Below are 19,858 nucleotides of genomic sequence, written 5' to 3'. Positions count from 1 at the left end.
CTAGATGAGGATGTAAAAGTGATGAAAATGAATACTGTATACAAGTTATTTTCGCCCCGTCTTATTTTCGCCCTTTCACACTTGCAAACAATTTTGCCCCGTTTTAAAATCGCCCAATAATGAATAGGTTTGTTAAAGAAATTAAACTGTATTCTTTGAATTCGCCCCGTTTTAAATTCGCCCAAAAGATCGTAGGGCGAAAGGGGCGAAAATAAAACGGGGGCGAAAATTTCCCTGTATACAGTATCAAAATCTAGAATCTAAAGTGAGCGGGCTTCGTAAGGTGTTTGATACGGTAAAGGAGACAGCGGAGGCGAATAGAACCTTAATAAACAACAGCAGGAAGAGCTTAGATCAGTGCAAACAGATTCAGATAGCTGCCGATAAAAAAAAATTAAAGACGAAATAGAATCAGTCAAAGAAATCAACGAGAAACTGCAGAATTCTATCATCGACTTTAAAGCCAGATCCATGAGAGACAATTTAGTGTTTTCAGGCATTCCAGAACAGAAAGGAGAGGACACAGAGAAGGTTCTGCAATTTTTCCTACGGAAGAAATTAAGGATTGAATACGAACTTTCATTTGAACGGGTTCACAGGATGGGAAGCTTCAGGGAATTTGGTAAAAAACCAGGAATATTGTAGCAAAATTCACGTATTTCAAGGACCGGGAATACATCAGAACCAAAGCGCCACACAGACTCCATGGGTGTAACATCTGGGTAAATGAACAATTCCCGGCAGAAATCGAGGAGAAAACTCTACCCTGTAATGCGAAAGGCGAGACAAGACAAATGCACGAACAAACTATGCAAGATGTGCTTTATATTAACGGGAAAGTGTATACTCCCCCACTTCCACTGATAACGGAGATGCCAGAAGAAACGCCATCCTTCAGATCCTCCGGGCAATCATCACACGGTAATACTAGTAGGTGGACGCAAAATCAGCAAACACCTAGGGGCGAGCGGCCAACCCAGAAGAGACCGCGCACTGGATCTACTCCAGTTCGCACTGACGACTAGGGGGGCGCAGGAGAGCAGACATCCACCAAATGTAATGACTCTGTACTGACACCTGATCGAATACAAACCACTCTGAATTTTTTATCTTTAAATGTCTGTGGGATTAAAAACCGGTTAAATTATAACGAATTCAAAGAATTTATTACCCAATATATATAATAGCCTTCTCCGAAACAAAAACCGATAATTCTGACGAAATTGTTATTCCAGGATATACAACATTTATGAGAAACAGAAATAAGCTTTCAAAAGTAAGATCAGGTGGATTGGTATTAGTAGTTCGTGATAAGATCATTAAGCATGTAAAGATTGTAAATACTGATTGTTAATTTGTGCTATGGGTTAAGTTAAATAAGTCACTTTTTTCAAACGTGTGAAGATTTGATTTGCGGAGTTGTGTATATACCGCCTGAATCTAGTAAATATTTTTGTACAGATTGTTTTATAGAAATTGAACAAACACTCATCAATGTTTCAAAAGACCAAAAATATGTATGTTTAATGGGAGACTTTAATGCTAGAGTCGAGAATTTAAAGGATTATTTTACTGTAGATAATTTTTTGACACATGTTAACCATTCAGAAGGTGCACAAAGAGCCTCTATGATATTAAGGGATTTTATTTTTGAAAAATATGATATTCCTTTAGATAGATCTGTTGAAGATACAATTGTCAATAATTTTGGTCATAAATTATTAGATTTCTGTTAAAATAAAGATTTGTTTATTGTAAATAGTAGATTCGGTAACGACAAAAACAAAGGTGGTGTTACTTGTAAAAACAGTAGTACTGTGGATTATGTTATTGCAAGTGTACACATTTTTGAACTTCTTCAACATTTTAAAGTACATGAGTGCTGTAATCTTTTTTTCCGATGTACATTATACATTGTTTTTTTCTTTGTCCACCTGTTCAAGTCTAAAAATAGTTCCACTTGTGAAAACCAACCAGGTGTAAAGTTATGGTGCCCCGACAGGGAAGCCTAGTTCCGTAATAACATTGTCTTCAGCTCTGAAGTCATTTGAGCGTAACCTTATCGAAATGAGTAATAATGATATTTCAAGCACTGATATTAATAAGGTAGCAAAAGATATTTGTTATATTTTTACTAAATCAGCCAAAGAAACTTTTGGAAATAATCCAACCGGTCAATATTCAGAAAATAAAAAAACAAAATAAACCTTGGTTTAACAGAGAATGCAAAACAGCTAGAAGAAAATTTCACTTGGCTAAAAGAATGCATAACTTGTGTAAATCAGAAGAAAACAAAACAAATCTTGAGAGATGAGTAGAAGGTATAAAAAAGTTATGGATAACAGTATTAGAATTTACAAGGCAGACTTAACCCGTAAACTCATGCAATTACGCACTACAAATACTAAAGCTTAGTGGAAAATATTAAATTCTTCTTATAAAAAGTCAAAGAGTGCAGTAGATATTGAAGAGGTATTTAAATATTTGAAAGGCATTAATGAATGTAACAATGAGACTAATGTTTCAGAAATGAGAGAATCATCAGATGATACACTTATTGTGAAATTAGTGAAACTGAAATTATTGAAGCAGTAAACAAATTAAAAAATGGAAAAGCATCTGGTTTCGATAACATCGTAAATGAACATATTTTATCAACACTGTATACCTTTCTACCTGTGTACAAAATGTTTTTAACATTATTTTTGATAGTGGACTGGTTCCAGATGAGTGTGTATTGTTAAACCTATTTACAAAAATAAGGGTGATCCGTCTCCAGAAAATTACCGCCTTATTACTATATATATATTGAGCTGCTTGGGCAAATTTTTTACATGTATACTACGCAGATGAGATTGAAATTATTAAAGAAAATCAGGCAAATTAAGAAAAAAAAAACACTCTACCCTTGACCATATTCTGACTTTACATGTTTTATCAAACACACTGATGAAGTGTAAGAAAAAACTTTTTTGTGCTTTTATAGATTTCAAGCAAGCGTTTGACACTGTTTGGGGAAACGGTCTCTGGAGTAAACTTTTAAATTATGGAATAAAAGGCAAATGCTTCACGTATATTACAAATATGTATCAGAGTATTAAATCACTTGTAAAGATGAACGGCACTACAACCGATTTTTTCTTTTGTAATGTCGGAGTTCGACAAGGGGAAAACAAATCTCCTTTTTTATTTTCGTTGTATATTAATGACCTAGAGGATTATCTTGTTGATAGAAATATATAATTGGTTTACAAAGCCTTACGACTTCAATAGAAAATGATTTTGTGTGTATTTGAAAGTTCTTATACTTTTACATGCCGATGATACTGTCATTTTAGCAGAAACTCCTGATGATTTACAAAATGCTTTAAATGAATTTGAAAGCTATTGCTCAGAGTGGAAGTTACAAGTAAATATTGAGAAGACCAAAATATTATTTTTTTCAAAAGGCCCTTTAAACAAAAGATTTTTTTTACTATAATAACAGAGTTTAGAAATTGTTAAAGAATTTAAAGATCTTGGTATCAAGATCTGGCTCCTTTTTAAAAGCCAAGAAACATCTCTGTGACCAAGTACAAAAAGCTATGTATGGTGTTATCAGAAATATAAGACAATTTAATTTCCCTGTAGAATGTCAACTTGATTTGTTCGATAAAATGGTTTTACCGGTGTTACCTTATGGTTGTGAAAATTGGGGTTTTGAAAACTTAGATATTAATGAACGTGTTCATTAAAAATTTAGATAACATACTCTATACTTGAAAAGAAGTACCCCGAATTATATGGTTTGTGGTGAAACAGGACGTTTCCCATTATATGTCCTTATTTATTCAAAAATAGTCTCATACTGGTGTAAATTATTGAATAGCACAGATAAGAAAATTTCATGCACTGTAGATAACTTAATTTTCGCGACACCTTATTTTCGCGAGATAGTCATTGACTATTTATAAGCGAGACAAAAACTTTACGAATTGTGGTAATTCCTCTGTATAATCTTAATGAATTCTATTATACGCGAGAATGAAATTCTCGCAAACATAACGTCTCGCGTAATTACGCAAAAATAAAGTTCTCGCGAATAAAAAGTGTTTTACAGTTTATTGTATCAATATTTAATTTCTACTCACAGTCAGAAATTAGTAAGAATCCTTGGATTGACTGTGTAAATCGTATTTTTTACTCATGTGGACTTTCTTATACTGTATACAGGGAAATTTTCGCCCCCGTTTAATTTTCGCCCCTTTCTCCCTACGATCTTTTGGGCGAATTCAAAGAATACAGTAAAAGAGTATTTGGAATGAACAGTTTTATTATAATCCTAATCACGATTGGGTTACTTCTGTTGTTAAACAAAGATTATACAAGATCAATATACAAAAATGGCATTCTGATATTAACAGTTCTTCTAAATGTACTTTGTATAAATTTTTTAAAATCACATTTTGAGTGTTAAAAGTATTTAAGTATTCTGCCATTAAAATTTAGAAAAAAATATTTGTCAAATTTCGTACTACTAATCACCATCTACCAGTTGAGTTGGGAAGATGGGCATCTATACCATTAAGCGAAGGATTATGTACACTCTGTAATGCTGAACAAGTTGCTGATGAATTTCATTTTATACTTGAATGTACTGCAATGTCAAACTTCAGGAAAAGTAGATTAATGAATACTACTTCACTAGACCAAATATTCTTAAATTTTCTCAACTGATGACAAAACAAGATGCCATGTTGTATGTTTATATTATAAATATATGATTTAGTCTGTCCTCCTTAATTGTTTTCTTCACATTTCATTATTACATGTTTTTTCCTCCCCCTTTTCCTTTTCTTTATCTTCATTTTCTTTTTCTCCATTTTCATTGTCTATATATGTATTATATCATATACTTATACCTCTGACCAGAATGTATATATGCTGTAAATATTTTTCATTGTCCTCATGTACCATGTACTTTAGATGGTTTGAGTGAATCTGTCTGTTTGCCAAGCTGTTCGTCTGTCACACCCTGTATCTAATATAAGATCAAGAACTGTAAGAGATATGGACTTGATATTTTGCAAATTTGTTGCTTGACCGAATGGCATTTGTAAATTTCCATAGTTACCGAACTCGTGATATGATGCTTGACGTTGTTCTTTGATCTACTTCACAAAAAGGTTACATATGACAAGATACAGCATATTTTTGTCATTTTTAAAGGGGTATAGTAATTGTATGCCATTTAGCATGTTTACTCATTGTCATTGAACTTTATGAAAAGAAAACAGTGTTAAATTCACTTTATTTTAACCTTTGACCTACATGATAAAAAATACCACGTGCAATTTTATTTCACTGAATTCTGAGTGGGGGTGTTGACACAATCTGATGTTTACGTTGGCGTTAATACTTTGAAACACGTACTAACACATGTAATACATATATGATGAGAAAAAGATATTAATTACATTAATGATTATTTATTTGAGTGTTAAGAATCATTTTTAGGTCACCTGAGTAAACTCAGGTAACCTATTGCTATCCGTTTTCGTCCGACGCCATGCGTTAACATTTTAACATTTTCAGCTTTTTTTCTCTAAGCCAAGAAAGCCAAGAAAGATGAAACTCATGTGAAAGCATCCTCCGGTAGTGTAGATTTCAATTTCTTCAAATCATGACCCCAGAAGGTAGTATGTTGCCACAATAGGTGATCAAAGTTAAATACAAGAATAGATAGGAAAAATCTTTAAAAATATTCTTCTCAAGATTCACTCGGCCATGAAAGATGAAACTCATGCAGAAACATCTTCTTAAAGGGAAAATTTATTTTTGATCAAATCATGACCCTTGAGCAAGGGTGTGGCCTTAATGCGTGATCAAGGTTTTACATTTGCATTTACCAAGTCAGTTGCTTAAGTGAGCGATTTGGCATCTGGGCCTCTTATTTTAGCCTGTGGTCTATTGGATAGCATCGGTCACAATTTGGAATACAAGTTGATTTACTGTACAACTATATATTCAAATATATTCAAGAAGTGATGTTAATCAGATGTGGATATTTAAAAATTCTAAAGAACTTTTGGACAATTTGAAATCACAAGACTTTACAAAAATCAACAGCATAAACTTACGACTTTTCAACTTTATACACAACAATTCCCGACGGCAAATTAAAATCCAGGCTTTTTGATATCATTGACAGCTGCTTCTTCAACAAAAATGGAACTCGTAAGTTTACTTACCTCGTCATTGGTCATTTGAAAAATTATTTTGTTAAAACAGATTCTGATTGCACACATAAGTACTCTGAAGTTGACATCAAGAAGATGCTTGAGTTTCTGATTGACAATATCTATGTGGTTTTTGGAAACCAGGTTTTCCAACAATCTATTGGAATTCCCATGGGTACAAATTGCGCTCCGTTCTTAGCAGACTTATTTTTATATTCATATGAAGCAGAATTTATGCAAATCTTTTGCGTGAAAAAAAGAAAACACTTGCTGTGGCCTTCAACTTGACATTTAGATATATCGACGACGTATTGTCAATTAATAATGACAATTTCCATTCCTACGTCGACACGATATATCCTGGTGAGCTTGAGATAAAAGATACCACAGAGTCCGATACTTCTGCTTCATACTTGGATATTTTACTTGAAAAAGACACTAATGGTAATCTAACAACCAAGCTATATGATAAACGTGATGACTTTAACTTTTCTATCGTCAACTTCCCTTACTTATGCAGCAATATACCTTCATCACCTGCATACGGAGTATTTATATCTCAGTTGATTCGATACGCAAGAGCATGCTCTACGTATGACCAATTTCTTAAACGAGGTAAATTATTGACAAGCAAGTTAGATGAAACAAGAATATCAACAGTCTCGTTTAAAGTCATCATTTCGTAAATTCTATGGTCGATACAATGACCTTGTCAGCAAATACAATTTATCATTGAATGAAATGCTGATTGACGTTTTTCATACCAATTGTTAGTCCATTATTTATACACTGAATTGACCTCGGATTTTTTTCGTTATTTCCTGTTTATGACAACGAGCACACGGCGGGTGTGACCGGTCGGCAGGAGATGCTCACTCCTCCATGGCACCTGATCCCATCTATGATGTTTCGGAGGTCCGTGTTTGCTCTGCTCTTATTTTGTATATTTGTTTAATGGACGTTGAGATTGAATACTGTTCGTTATTTCCATATCCTTTCTTAAGATACGAAGTTTCAGGGTGAATACCGAAGTAAAAACGTAAAGAAATAAATTTATTTTCTCCCTCGTTTCACTCCTCCACAAATAAATATTTTCTTGACTAATTTATTGAAAAACAAAGAAAAAGAGTATAGTTCTATTGCACACTAAAACTTCACGTCGGGTCAAAGGTCATAGGGGAAAAAAATTTACATCCGGGTTCTTATGCCTGTAAACATGATAAGCATCGAACGAAGACAGTTTATTATACCCGCTCGTAACACATTAATTAAGCACGGAAATTGAAAAAAAAATATCAGTCAGATAAAATATGTTCTAAGGTTACTATCAACAGTTCAAGATTACAGAGCTTCATTCAATTTCTTAAATTTGAGCTTGTGAAATAGGTGAGTGGAACGTAACGAAATTGTCTGCTCTCTACTTTCACTTTGCTTTTTTCTCTCTCACACCTGTTAGAAATTTGATAGCTACAGATCCTGTAATGCTAAAAATGATTTTTTTGCTCATTGTTTGGGAAAATTTCCAACCTTGGTAAATTTTATACACCTTTTAACCCTTAATAATCAAATTAAACATCTCTATGTACAAGTGATAAACTTAGAATTTTCAGTAATCTCTTACTGAGCTCAGACATCTCAAATCAAGCCAGTTTATCGCTTGTAGAGGCGAATATAAATGGTTAAGAGGTGGATAAAATAAACAAGTTGGTTTAAGAATGTATCTGGAATTAGGGGATGAAAGGTTAATGATTTACCATTAAAGTTGAAAAGTGGAGAAATTCTCCCAAATATTGCACAAAAATCCTGCACTGTAAATTGCACATTTTTGCATTACGTGATCAGTAGAGTGATGGCCAAAGACTAATATATAAGACCATAACACTATAGTTCTGCATCTATGACTTTGATTTTTATGCCACAAGCATAATAATTCATTTACAAGTTTTTACATCACTACACTGCAAAATTCCTTGCATCACTCCAGTAGGGATGATCTATTTTGTGTTGAACTGTTGGGGAGGTGATGCTATAGCTGCAATAATGCAGTCCTCTCCAATTTTTTTCAATCACAATCATTATTGCAGCTTGTAGAGCTGTAGTGAAAAATGTATAGCAGATATACATGTAGTGAAAAATGTATAGCAGATATACATGTAGTGAAAATGTATAGCAATGAACTCTGGCTTCTTTGATTTAATAGAACCTCACGATAGTGCCATGGCTGACAAAGGGTTCAGTAATGTTATGGAAGAGCTAAATCTTTTTCATGCAAATTTGCTTGTTCCATCAGGAAGGCATGGTATTGCAAAGATGACTGCATATGATGTTCAGAAAATAGATGAAATAGCAAATGGAAGAATATATGTAGAACAATCCAAGACATATTAATTCTTTCGCTTATTGAAATATGAATTTCCTGTTACAATTTGTCAACATTTATGCGATACACTCAAAATCGCTAGTGGAATATGCAATCTTTTATCCACCCCTTCCTAGGTATGATTAAAACGGTAAAAAAAATAAGCTATGAGGAATTTTTTCTCTTCGGAAAAATTTATATTTTAAAATTTTGCTTGAACAAACAATAAATCAGTATATGACATTGCTTTAATATATACATTACACATTTGTCAAATGTCAATACATTGCTGACCGTTCACGGTAGCTCAGTCGGTAGAGCGCTCGCTCCGTGATCGGGAGGTCGTGAGTTCGTATCTCGGCCGCGACTGACCTAGTCGTTAAAGTTGGTAACAACTGTTCCTTCGCCATGCGCTCGGCACTTTGAAGTGAAAGTTGCGGGTCCTTCGGATGAGACCTTAAAAACCGAGGCCCCGTGTCAGCGGCAGGCGTTGGCACGATAAAGATCCCTCACTGCTCAATGGCCCTGAGTGCCGAGTAAAGGTCAAAATTTGAAACCCTTCACCGGCATACGGTGACGTCTCCATATGAGTGAAAAATTCTCCAGAGGGACGTTAAACAATATACAATCAATCAATCAATACATTGCTGACATTGTTAATGTCATTCTCAGAAAGTTCACATTTTATGGCGCTTATGTCTAAAGGTAGTACACTAAATATGACAAATAAAATTTTTCCTCAAATTCAGTTTGAAATATCGCCTATCAGACCCATGTAAGAAGATTGTGAAATCAGACATCTGACCTGAGAATGTGTATTTTTTTTTTTTAAATTAACAGTCAATCTATTACAAACTTGTGTGATATTGTTTATAAACTAAAAGGCAACCCTTTGTTACTTAAAATCAGTAAAATACAGGTATATTAATAGCAGTTTATTTGAGACAAATATTATGTAAAAAATAAAACATTTATAGCCCAGAAATGGAAAATTCACAGGTAAATATGCATATTAACCACAATAAAAAATGTAGACTCCAACTATTGGAAGATTGACCTTTAGTACTGTTACTTATATAATGGTAAAGAGATGGATCTTGATGCTAGTGTCAGATTGTTCAAATGATGACAACATAGATTTCATGTAGTATTGGTGGACGTCGATTTGTAAGCAATCCTCCTCAATCATAACTGCTCCGGAAGCATGTGGTTCCTTCTCCTTGGCTTGGTGAGGTGGATCAATATCTAGACCTATAATGAAATTTAACACATTATACCAGGCATAAATCATTACTAATTAATTAAATTGTTTAACTTAATATAAAAAGCTTAAGAATAAGTTCAAATAGTTGTTGATTCATCCTGCTGGTTTTTTTTTTTATTATTCACTGAGAAACCTTGATGATTGAGATGAATTATTCAAATTTGGGGTAGAGATTTCTATCAATGGTGAAAAAAATAGAACCTTCATGATCATCATGATTAATAAATATATATATATGATGTGATACAGATTGAATTGTAATCTGTTACCTTTAAATAGACAAGCATCGTGTAAGGTTTCTCTAAATGCATCTGAAAAGGTTGCTTAAAAGTTGTCCTCCTCACTATCCTTAATCCTGCAACATGATTGGTACAAGTTTGTCCAAATCTATATTTGAGAGCAGAAGAAAGCATTAATTAATGATACAGTTTTACAAGAAGAAGGATCCAAACTTGAAAGTAATTTTGAATTATTTATAATAGTTTTAAAATATTGATGGAGATTCAATGGGATAAAGAGCTACTGACCATTCAACCCCATTGCAAAGTAAACTCAAAAGTACTGAATGTATTGTACATGTCATATTATTACACATTCAACTATTATTTGAGAAACAAAAATAGGCTATACATTTTTCCAGCAAATCACTACGCACTCGATGTTGTGAGGTCTTGTACAGAGAAACAGTTATATTAATTTAACTACAAACTTACACTGTATGAGGCTCAGAACACAGGCTCTGTGAGGGGTATATGCGGCACACAGAAAGCAATATGGACTGGTTCTGTCAATAGGGTGGTAAAACACTTCTTTCAGTGACAATCACTGGCTCTGGAAGTACTGGTAGGCCTTCCCAACTTTATACCAGTTTAAATGTTTCTTTGCCCTCTTTTTCTGTCTCATACCTGAATTACCAAAATAATCACTCATATGAAATTTTATGTGCACAAGTACATATCTTCAGAAGTGATGGGAAAGCAAATGAAACCATAATAAAGCTTGATTACTGATCATACTGTTAAATATTGCAGCTCATTAAATTTATACTAGCTAATAAACCATCTTGATAGTCACATACTGTATTTCTGTATTATCGTATATGTGTATTCATAGTTAAAGTTTTTGTAATGTCTATTAAATAATTTTTATTTACTGGATATATACCTCATTAAAAACACTGTTAAATTGGTGATGAAAGTTGATGCCCAATTCTCCATTCCAAGCTTATAATCTTGCCAGGCAGTTTTCATACACTGATACAGGCCCTAATGTTAACTTGCGAAACTCATACAGTCAGGTTATGTTTACATTGGTTTATTGATAAAACTGCCGAGTCCTCATGGTCCTGTAATTCAGTCTTGTCCTCTGAATCCATGATGTGGAAAAATTGTGTCAATATATGTGTGTAAAACGTATCAAAAGTCCAGTAAAATATCGAAAAAGGTAACAGTAATTCGCAACATCAACAATTGGCATCCATATTGTTTACGCTGGTTTTTCCCCTATGACCTTTGACACGCATACATAATTAGGTAAATCAATATGGCGGCTCTCTGTGTGCAATAGAACTATACTGTAGGATTGTTGCTTTCGTTACAAATTGCATTAAACAAAGGACAGTTGGTGCAATAAATCTTAATAATTTGATAATCCAAGATACATTGAAACCAGAATTTTATGTTCAAGATTGGCTTTTATATAGCTGTCTTTGGCTTTATCCGTGACCCACCGACCATGTACGTTAAGCAATCGAACAGACACATTATTATTAGCAGCTGCTGTAACTCCGCCGCTATGTAAACTGTGTAAAGCATATTTAAAACTGTCAAGACCAATTTCATTTAAAGAAGACAACAATATTTTCCTAGCTCTTGTATATGGCAGAGGTTTGAGTTTATTTAAAACTTTACATTTATTGAGGGATTTTACAAAATTAACATCTGTAAACATGTAATCATTGGAAGACTTATCCATCTCAGACATGTCGATGTTTAGCCAAAACACCGGGCACAAATCGTTTCCAGTTTTTGCGTATATCACCGAATTTCCTTTCCTGTAGATATCCGTTTTGCCTCTGGCAATATCAATTTCGATGTGAGCACTTTCCCAACAATTGGTATCACATAATCAAATATTTCATACCAGAAAAACACAATAAACACATCAGAGAAACTTATCCTTGCATGGATTCAAGTTTGAAGAAAATTCATGAGTCCGACTTATACTGTAGACAGAACCGACGTTGATACCCTCTGTTGCACCAAACCTCCCACAAAAATAGCGACAGTAGACACTGATGCAGGAAGATGCGTAAATGAATGCTTCGAACACCAATCTCTGAATATAGAGAAATATATGTCGTAGATCTTGTACGTTGACTGAGATTTTGTATTTCTCACAATATACACAGCAAAAACTCCACTATGTAGCTAAAAGGAAAATCGACTTTAAACTTGTAAATATTTATCCATTGGCCTTGATAATTCTTCAAAGTCTGAAATATATATTAACATGAAAGCAAATTAAAATTCAAACCAAATTTGTACAGTAACCAATAATAGCCACAATATTATGTCACACATATTTACAAGCAACTTTATCATCAAAATCATATGTCACCAGGTTCACAGATGCGTGAAAGTCAGTCAAGATATCGGGTCTCAATAGCTCAGTTGGTTAGAGCGCTGGCACGGTACGCCAGAGACCCTGGGTTCGAGTCCCGGTTGAGACTTGACTTCTCACCACCTGTGACATTTGGCGCCCAACGAAAATAACCCACTGTTCCCTAGGAATATGTTTCACGCACTTTTCTGAACTCAAAGAATTCATGCAAGGACGAATTTCTACAAAGAGGGGGAATATGTCACCGGGTTCACAGATGCGTGAAAGTCAGTCAAGATATCGGGTCTCAATAGCTCAGTTGGTTAGAGCGCTGGCACGGTACGCCAGAGACCCTGGGTTCGAGTCCCGGTTGAGACTTGACTTTTCACCACCTGTGACATATGCATGCACATTGTACACCGGTTAACAGTCAACCTTTGTGTACTATTCTGTTCATATTTAACGGTCAAAGCATGCAAATGAACATATAAATATAGTGTTAAAGTGACTTAATTACGAAGCATCCAATCCCAGTGCTATAGCATTACTGATTAATTTGCAAATATCTTACTCCTTATTTGATAACAGTCATCCAATCATTTCATTTAAGTATGCATGCGCATTGTACACTAGTTAGCAGTCAACCTTTGTGTACTATTATGTCCATATTTCACTATCAAAACATGCAAATGAACATATAAATACATCTGTATAGTGTTAAATGACTTAATGACGAAGCATTCAATTGCGGTGCTATAAAATTACTAAATTTGTTTTCAGAAATACGTTGTTTTTATCAGAACATGAACCTTTTTTTAAATACTCACATCTTTCACAAACCACAAGAACTTTATTTTTTTTTTCAAGGAAGACCAAAAAGCTGCTGAATTCCACTTCGGAACAATTAAGGCAACATATACACTGCAGAACCGTAATTTGATACATGTAACTGTTTTAGTGACCTCCCTATCTAATAATTAATAAATGGGAGGAACAATCCAAATCCTGTGACAAGTCGAAAGAAAATGCGTCGACTGCGCGCTTGTTCCATGGATCCTAAACAAAGAAAAATTTATTTATTTATTTTTATTTATTTATTTATTCCAGGATTTGGACAGTTTATTTTTATTTATTTATTTATTTATTTATTTATTTATTTATTTATTTACATGTATTTATTTATTTATTTATTTTTATTTATTATTATTTTTTTTATTTATTTATTTATTTATTTCTAATTTAATTTTTTAATATGCAAAGATATCGCAAATAAAACGTCCCCAAACCTTATTGAAAAATGCAACAATATAATTGCTTATGCCCAAAACGACAAAGTTTGCTTCCACTTTTTGCTCTGCTGAAACCCAACCTACAGAAAAAGTGAATATAGTAAAAGCAAGAGATAACAAATCCGTATTCATTGTTCCGATCTGCGAAATTCTACATGTAACATCGTTTTGATTGTGTATATGTAGTTTTACAATTTTTATTTTCTAAACAAAACACCAAAATTTTCAAGAACATTTCAACTGTTTTAAGTTCTCTAAAAGTTGAACTTCGAACTCTCTCTGATTCGGCCCCCATAACATGCAAAACTTTCTTAGTTGAATCTAACATCACTCTATCCCCTTTAAAATCACAAGCATCAGTAAAAACAATGCGTTCCGTATGCGATACCGTGGGGAAATAACCCTGGCTGGAATACATATAGGCTTTTTTTTAAACAAAAGAACTCTAGCTCACACCTTTGAAGCAGTGAAATTTTAATATTTTCATCCAAACATGATGCATTAGCAATAAGCATTGACAGTTTTTTTTAATTATTATTATCTTGCTATACAAAACTTTTTTATTTATATCCAGGGATACCCGCTTCTTAATTCCACTCAAAACTGAGCCATTCTAACTTTGCATAGGACTCTTACTTGTAGCATCAATAATAAGAAAACCGGCTTGCAACAAATATTTTTGAATATTTTGTAAAAATAAAATACAGTTTTGTTTGATCGATAACCCAGCTCTTGTCTAAATACATTAAAACTCCATATGCTTTAGCTCTCCAAAACAATACTAGTGGTCTAAATACTTTAGTAAAATATAACCAGCACTATTGAGACCAAATGGTAGGACTGTGAATACGAAATAACGCTTTGGGCCATTGAAGTTCCGGATTAAATTTACATGATGATAAACACTTGTTAGATAGAATTTGATCATGAATAAACCTTTTGCCAAAATGAGACCCTCTGAAGACCCCTCTAATTTGAAATTTCTCTTTAAAACGCATGCATTCAATTGTCTAAAATCAACAATCAACCTTTGCTTTTTATTCAATAGAGCCGAAAGGTTCAGGGGATTAACAAAAATGGCGGTTCAAATCCTTCGATAGCTAACTCTTCTCATCAGTTCTAAAATGTACGTTTCAATAACGGGGGAGGGGGCGCTCTGCAATATTGATTTTTTGTTAGACCAATATACAACTTTAGAATACATCTATGATATAAATTCTATACTTTGACCAAATTTGAAAACATTTAAAATATTATTGCTTTGTTTTATAGCATTCTTATAATTCAAGATATATATATTTTTTTTAAACAATCTTAAACTGAAACAATTAAATTTTCAGCAGACACTGTCAAAGTCAGATTTATAGTCTAAAAAATGACTATTATACTCAACTTCATTCTGAACCTCGCAATCTCTCCTCGTTGAGCTAAAACTGCTGTTTAATTAACTGACAGCGTCCATGACATCAAAATCCTGTCCAGAATTGAAGCTTGGTTATGTACGTTGTTTTTAATGAAAATCTCTTTTAGAAGTTGAACTTGAAAATAAAACTCTGTAATGTAAACATGCCAAAGACACAAAACAACCTGCGATTCTTTGTAACGAACGTCGCATTAATCGAACATTCCCTGATATAAGTATTTATAGTGAGCGCTTAATCGCTCGTGCATGAAAAATCAGTTTCTTTAGATACGAAGTTTCACGGAGAATACCGAAGTAAAAACGTAAAGAAATAAATTGACACAGCCAATGAAAAGTAACTTGTGTTCTAAGAAAGTCAGATCATATAGAAGGCTTGGGTGTTTTTTCCTCTGTCCCTTCTTAATAGCTAAAGATTTTACTTAATATAATCTGACCATTACATTGCTTGTAATATAATTATAGCATTTAATTGTAAATGCACTTACTTGGTTGTGTAGTATACTGACGAAACATAACCTTTATCCAAGAAAAAGTTGCATAAACTAAAAATTCAATAATTAAAAATACTTAACGTCACCACCATGCTAGTAGCAAAATATTTACGTCTATAACGTTCGTTAAATGCTGATAGATTGTTCCACAATGAAAAATAAAAAAAACAGAGTAACGATATCAGTGTGTGATGAGTATTTTTATACTTTAATTGATTATAAAATTAACTTACATGTATGTCTAGAAAACGTTTCTTCAGCAACCTAAAATAACTGATTTAAAGAGTTTACAATGTCAAAGTAATTGACGTCGAATGAATGAAATGCTTCATAATGTAGTTAAATGTAAATCAGTTTAAGATTATTTTCTGCATGTTCACGAAGGAAGCTGTTGGCAATTTAATTGATGAAATAAAAATGCCAACTGCCTGTTATGGACCGATTATTTTGCATTTTAATAGTTGGTATTTTCACAATGACCTTTTAAGTAAATGCAATCTATATTTAAGTCAAATCTGACTGACGTTTTTCAACCTAACTGTTAAACCATCATTTGTATGCTGAATTGTCGACGAATTTATCAATTTACCCGATCATGACAAACAACACACGGTGGATGTAACCAGTTGGTGGAGGATCCTCACTCCTTCATCCTGCACTTGATCCCACCTGTGATATTTTAGAAGTCCGAGGTTGCTCTGCTCCCGATTATAATTTAATGGATTCTGAGCTTGAATTATTATCTTTATCTCGATATATAATTTTAATGATGTCAAAGTCTCTCATTGTTTTCTTCAGAACTTATTAAGCAAAAATGCAGACCTTCTGTGTTGTGTTTTGTTTGATTTTGGTCCTGAATTTCTGTGAAGGTTCAACCTTCTGTGCAGGTAAGTAGTTTGTAGTGCATGTCTTATAATTCCTCTGACATTGTTTTTTTTTTATTTTTAAGGTGTTTATTGTCCAATTTACCTAAACTGATTAAAATATATTAGAATATTTAATTTTGAAGTAAGAGGCCTTGTATGTTTATATTATTTAAAATAAAAATAATGAAACCACAGTTAAAGCTAGCAGGAGACTGAGCAAATGTTTAAACATTAAGCAACTATAGACTGCAATTGAATGTGGCTGAAAGACATATTAACTTGAAAGACCTTTTCCCCCTCCTTTAAGTCGACGCATACAATGCTAACGGATTTGTTTTGTTCCTTTAAAACATAAACGCTTTGTTTTCAGAATACAAAAAGCCTGTGGTTGCATTCACTGCAAAGCTCTCAAGCGATACAACAATTAGTGGTCACGGGGTGGTCAAGTATGATCACGTGTTAACGAATTGGGGCGGGGCCTATAATTCACAGACCGGGATATTCACTGCTCCCTATGATGGCCTCTACACAATATCGTGTACACTCATGGCTCAAACATCAAATAGTGTGCATTTGCAAATTGTTAGACATGGGAAGAAGATGTCTATCTTATACTCTGCATCGAAGACGTTTCCTCAGTCAGGACAAACGCTCCATCTGCTACTCAACAAAGGAGATAGAGTCTGGATACAGAATCACAATCTACATACCGCAAAGCTCCACGATCACGGCTCATACAACTTGTTTTCCGGTCTTCTAGTTACAGACCTTTGATACTGAAATTGAACAATATTTTGAAATAAATCATTTGCAATCATGTAAAGACGATCAACTTTTTTTTTTGTTTTTATTTTTTTTTTTTTTTTGCTGACATCCTAAATCAATAAGACATTTAGTATAATAAAATAAATGGTGCCTGTTTTGAAGGTAAAATTATAGGTTTTCATTTCTCATCAGCAGGATTATAAGTTTAAGAAAGAGTATCCAGGAAAATGTTTTAATGTTATTACATTATTAGCAATTGAAGGGTAATCCTCTTAAATGCTTTTCAAAATCCTTGACATAAAAATAGTATTGTTGAAATAAAATTTTACCTTGAAAATTCGAACCTGACAAAAATAATCGCAAAGGACAGCGTCATATTTACACACGATTTGATATTTAGTACAGTCATTTAATAATCTTTATTGTTCAACAATGTATTCTTTATTCCAGGCTTACATAACTTTACCAATTTTTTTTCCCTATAAACAAGAGCTAATACTTCATTACACATGTTTTAAAAAAGGAATACATTCTCCAACTCTCAATACCTACAAAATCACTGATGACCAACTTTTTGTCGCTTGCTAAAATGTTAACAATTTTCGAGACGGAATTTAACTTTCCAATATCAAGGATATGGAGATAACGAACAGTATTCAATATCAAAGTCCATATAATGATATAAAACAGAAGAAGGGCAACCACGGACCTCTTAAACATCAGATGTGAGATCAGGTGCCATGAAGGAGTGAGGATCATCTGCCGACCGGTCTCAACCTCCGTGTGCTCCTTGTCATGATCTGGAAATAACGGAAAAAATCCGTCGTCAAATCAAAGTCTAAATGATGGACTAACAGTTAGTATGAAAAACATCAGTCAGCATTTGAATCAATGACAAATTGTATTTGCTGACAGGGCCATTGTATCGACCATATGCATAGAACTTATGAAATGATTACTTTTTGTCAATAATGTACCACTTTAAAGAAATTGTTCACACGTAGATCATGCTCTTGTGTATCGAATAAGCTCAGATATATAGACTCTGAATGCAGGTGATGATATTGCTGCACGAGTAGGAAAGTTGTCGATAGAAATGTTAAAGTTATCACGTTTATCAAAAAGCTTGGTTGTTTGATTACCATTAACGTCTTTTTCAAGTACAATATTAAAATATAAAACAGATGTGTCAGAAGTTGTAGTATCTGTTGTCTCAAGCTTACTAGAACATATCGTATCGACATACGAATTAAAATTACTATGACTGTACTTAATTGACAACAGGTCCTCAATATATCTAAATGACGAGTTGAGGACCATAGCAAGTGTTTTCTTCTTTTCACGCATAAGATTTGGCACAAATCCTGCTTCTTATGAATACAAAAATAGTTTTGCTAATAACCGAGCGCAAAAACCACATAGATATTGTCGATCAGAAACTCAAGAATCTCAAGTTCAGAGTACTTGTGTGTGCAATCAGAATCTGTACATGTTTTAATTATATAATTTAGCAAATGACCAATGACCAGGTAGTTAAATTTAGGAATTGTTGTTTTCAAACTTCAAATTTTTCCAAAGACCAATGACAATGTAAATAAATTTACGAGTTGTTGTTTTGGAATCATACCACTGTTACATGTAGTGCGTTTAGAACACTGATGTTATTGATAACCTCTTTGTATACTTATTTCATATAAAACTGGTTGGCACTGATAATAAATGCAACTGTTTAAAGTTCTAAGTTTTAAATTCTAAATGATACATCATTTCTTAAGTATTTTTTTTGAATTCAATAGTTAAAAACATTTTCCTGGATACTCTTTCTTAAATTTAAAACTTATAATTCTGCTGATGAAAAATGAAAACCTATAATTTACCGTATTACCAGAATATTAAGCGAGGACTTCAATTTTGCACAATTAGCGAGGGTGAGTAGATCGCTAATATTAAATTTCATTAAAGATATATTGTGTTTTATTTAAAAAAGCCTCTTTAGTGAGCATTTTTAATTCGTTAACATTACATCAAACTAAAATTAAATACATTTTTTAAAGATAAATCGCTAAATTTGCGTCTCCGTAAAATTTCCACGTATACAGTATTCCTTCTCTCTTTTATGTTTTTATTCTCTATGTCCATGTGAACTATAATTTTAAAGAAATATATGTATTTTCAAGGAACCATTTTGTTTTGTAGATAAGTCGATTAAAGAAAAGACAAAATTATTTATCCCCAGACTTCTAAAGAATATCAACAAGGCCGAGGAGTGTAACGCCAAACCATTCAATAGATTCCGTTAAATTTCATCCGCAAAACAGTACTAATTACTTAATCAAAGAGAAAGATCAAAGAGTTTAAAAAAGTATAAGAAAAAATTGTTTATTATAAGTTATATATTTAAAAAATGTTTTTTCATACAAGTAAAAGAACAGAAGTATTCTGAAAAAAAAAATTAGTTTATCATTAGTAATAATATCCGAAGGACCCTCAACTTTCACTTCAAAGTGCCTATCACATGGCGAAGGAACAGTTGCTACCAATTTTAACGACTAGGTCAGTCGCGGCCAAGATACTAACTGCAT

The 19,858-nt window shown here is 33.2% G+C and overlaps 1 protein-coding gene and 1 long non-coding RNA gene across 3 annotated transcripts; one reads left to right on the top strand and one right to left on the bottom strand.

Annotated features, from left to right (window-relative positions):
* Positions 1 to 9,559: 9,559 nt before the first annotated feature.
* LOC134262123 (uncharacterized) lies at positions 9,560 to 11,348 on the bottom strand. Of its 2 annotated transcripts, XR_009990950.1 has the most exons (4): positions 11,006 to 11,348; positions 10,555 to 10,746; positions 10,111 to 10,228; positions 9,560 to 9,828 (listed from the first exon to the last, which is right to left on the bottom strand). It is a non-coding gene; the product is annotated as an uncharacterized LOC134262123 (long non-coding RNA). The 2 variants fall into 2 exon arrangements; XR_009990949.1 differs by lacking the exon at positions 10,111 to 10,228.
* Positions 11,349 to 16,445: 5,097 nt separating this feature from the next.
* LOC134262122 (complement C1q tumor necrosis factor-related protein 4-like) lies at positions 16,446 to 17,334 on the top strand. The gene is made up of 2 exons (XM_062744513.1): positions 16,446 to 16,532; positions 16,882 to 17,334. Exons 1-2 carry the CDS (start codon positions 16,460 to 16,462, stop codon positions 17,283 to 17,285), a joined length of 477 nt encoding a protein of 158 aa, XP_062600497.1. The 5' UTR covers positions 16,446 to 16,459; the 3' UTR covers positions 17,286 to 17,334.
* The last annotated feature ends 2,524 nt before the right edge of the window (positions 17,335 to 19,858 follow it).

Source organism: Saccostrea cucullata, unplaced genomic scaffold (assembly GCF_032062105.1).
Source record: "Saccostrea cucullata isolate Sc308-1 unplaced genomic scaffold, CSIRO_AGI_Scuc_v1 ctg12045, whole genome shotgun sequence".
NCBI lineage: Eukaryota > Metazoa > Mollusca > Bivalvia > Ostreida > Ostreidae > Saccostrea > Saccostrea cuccullata.
The sequence above is the reverse complement of the archived record's forward strand: the minus strand, read 5'-3'. Positions and strand labels throughout refer to the sequence as shown.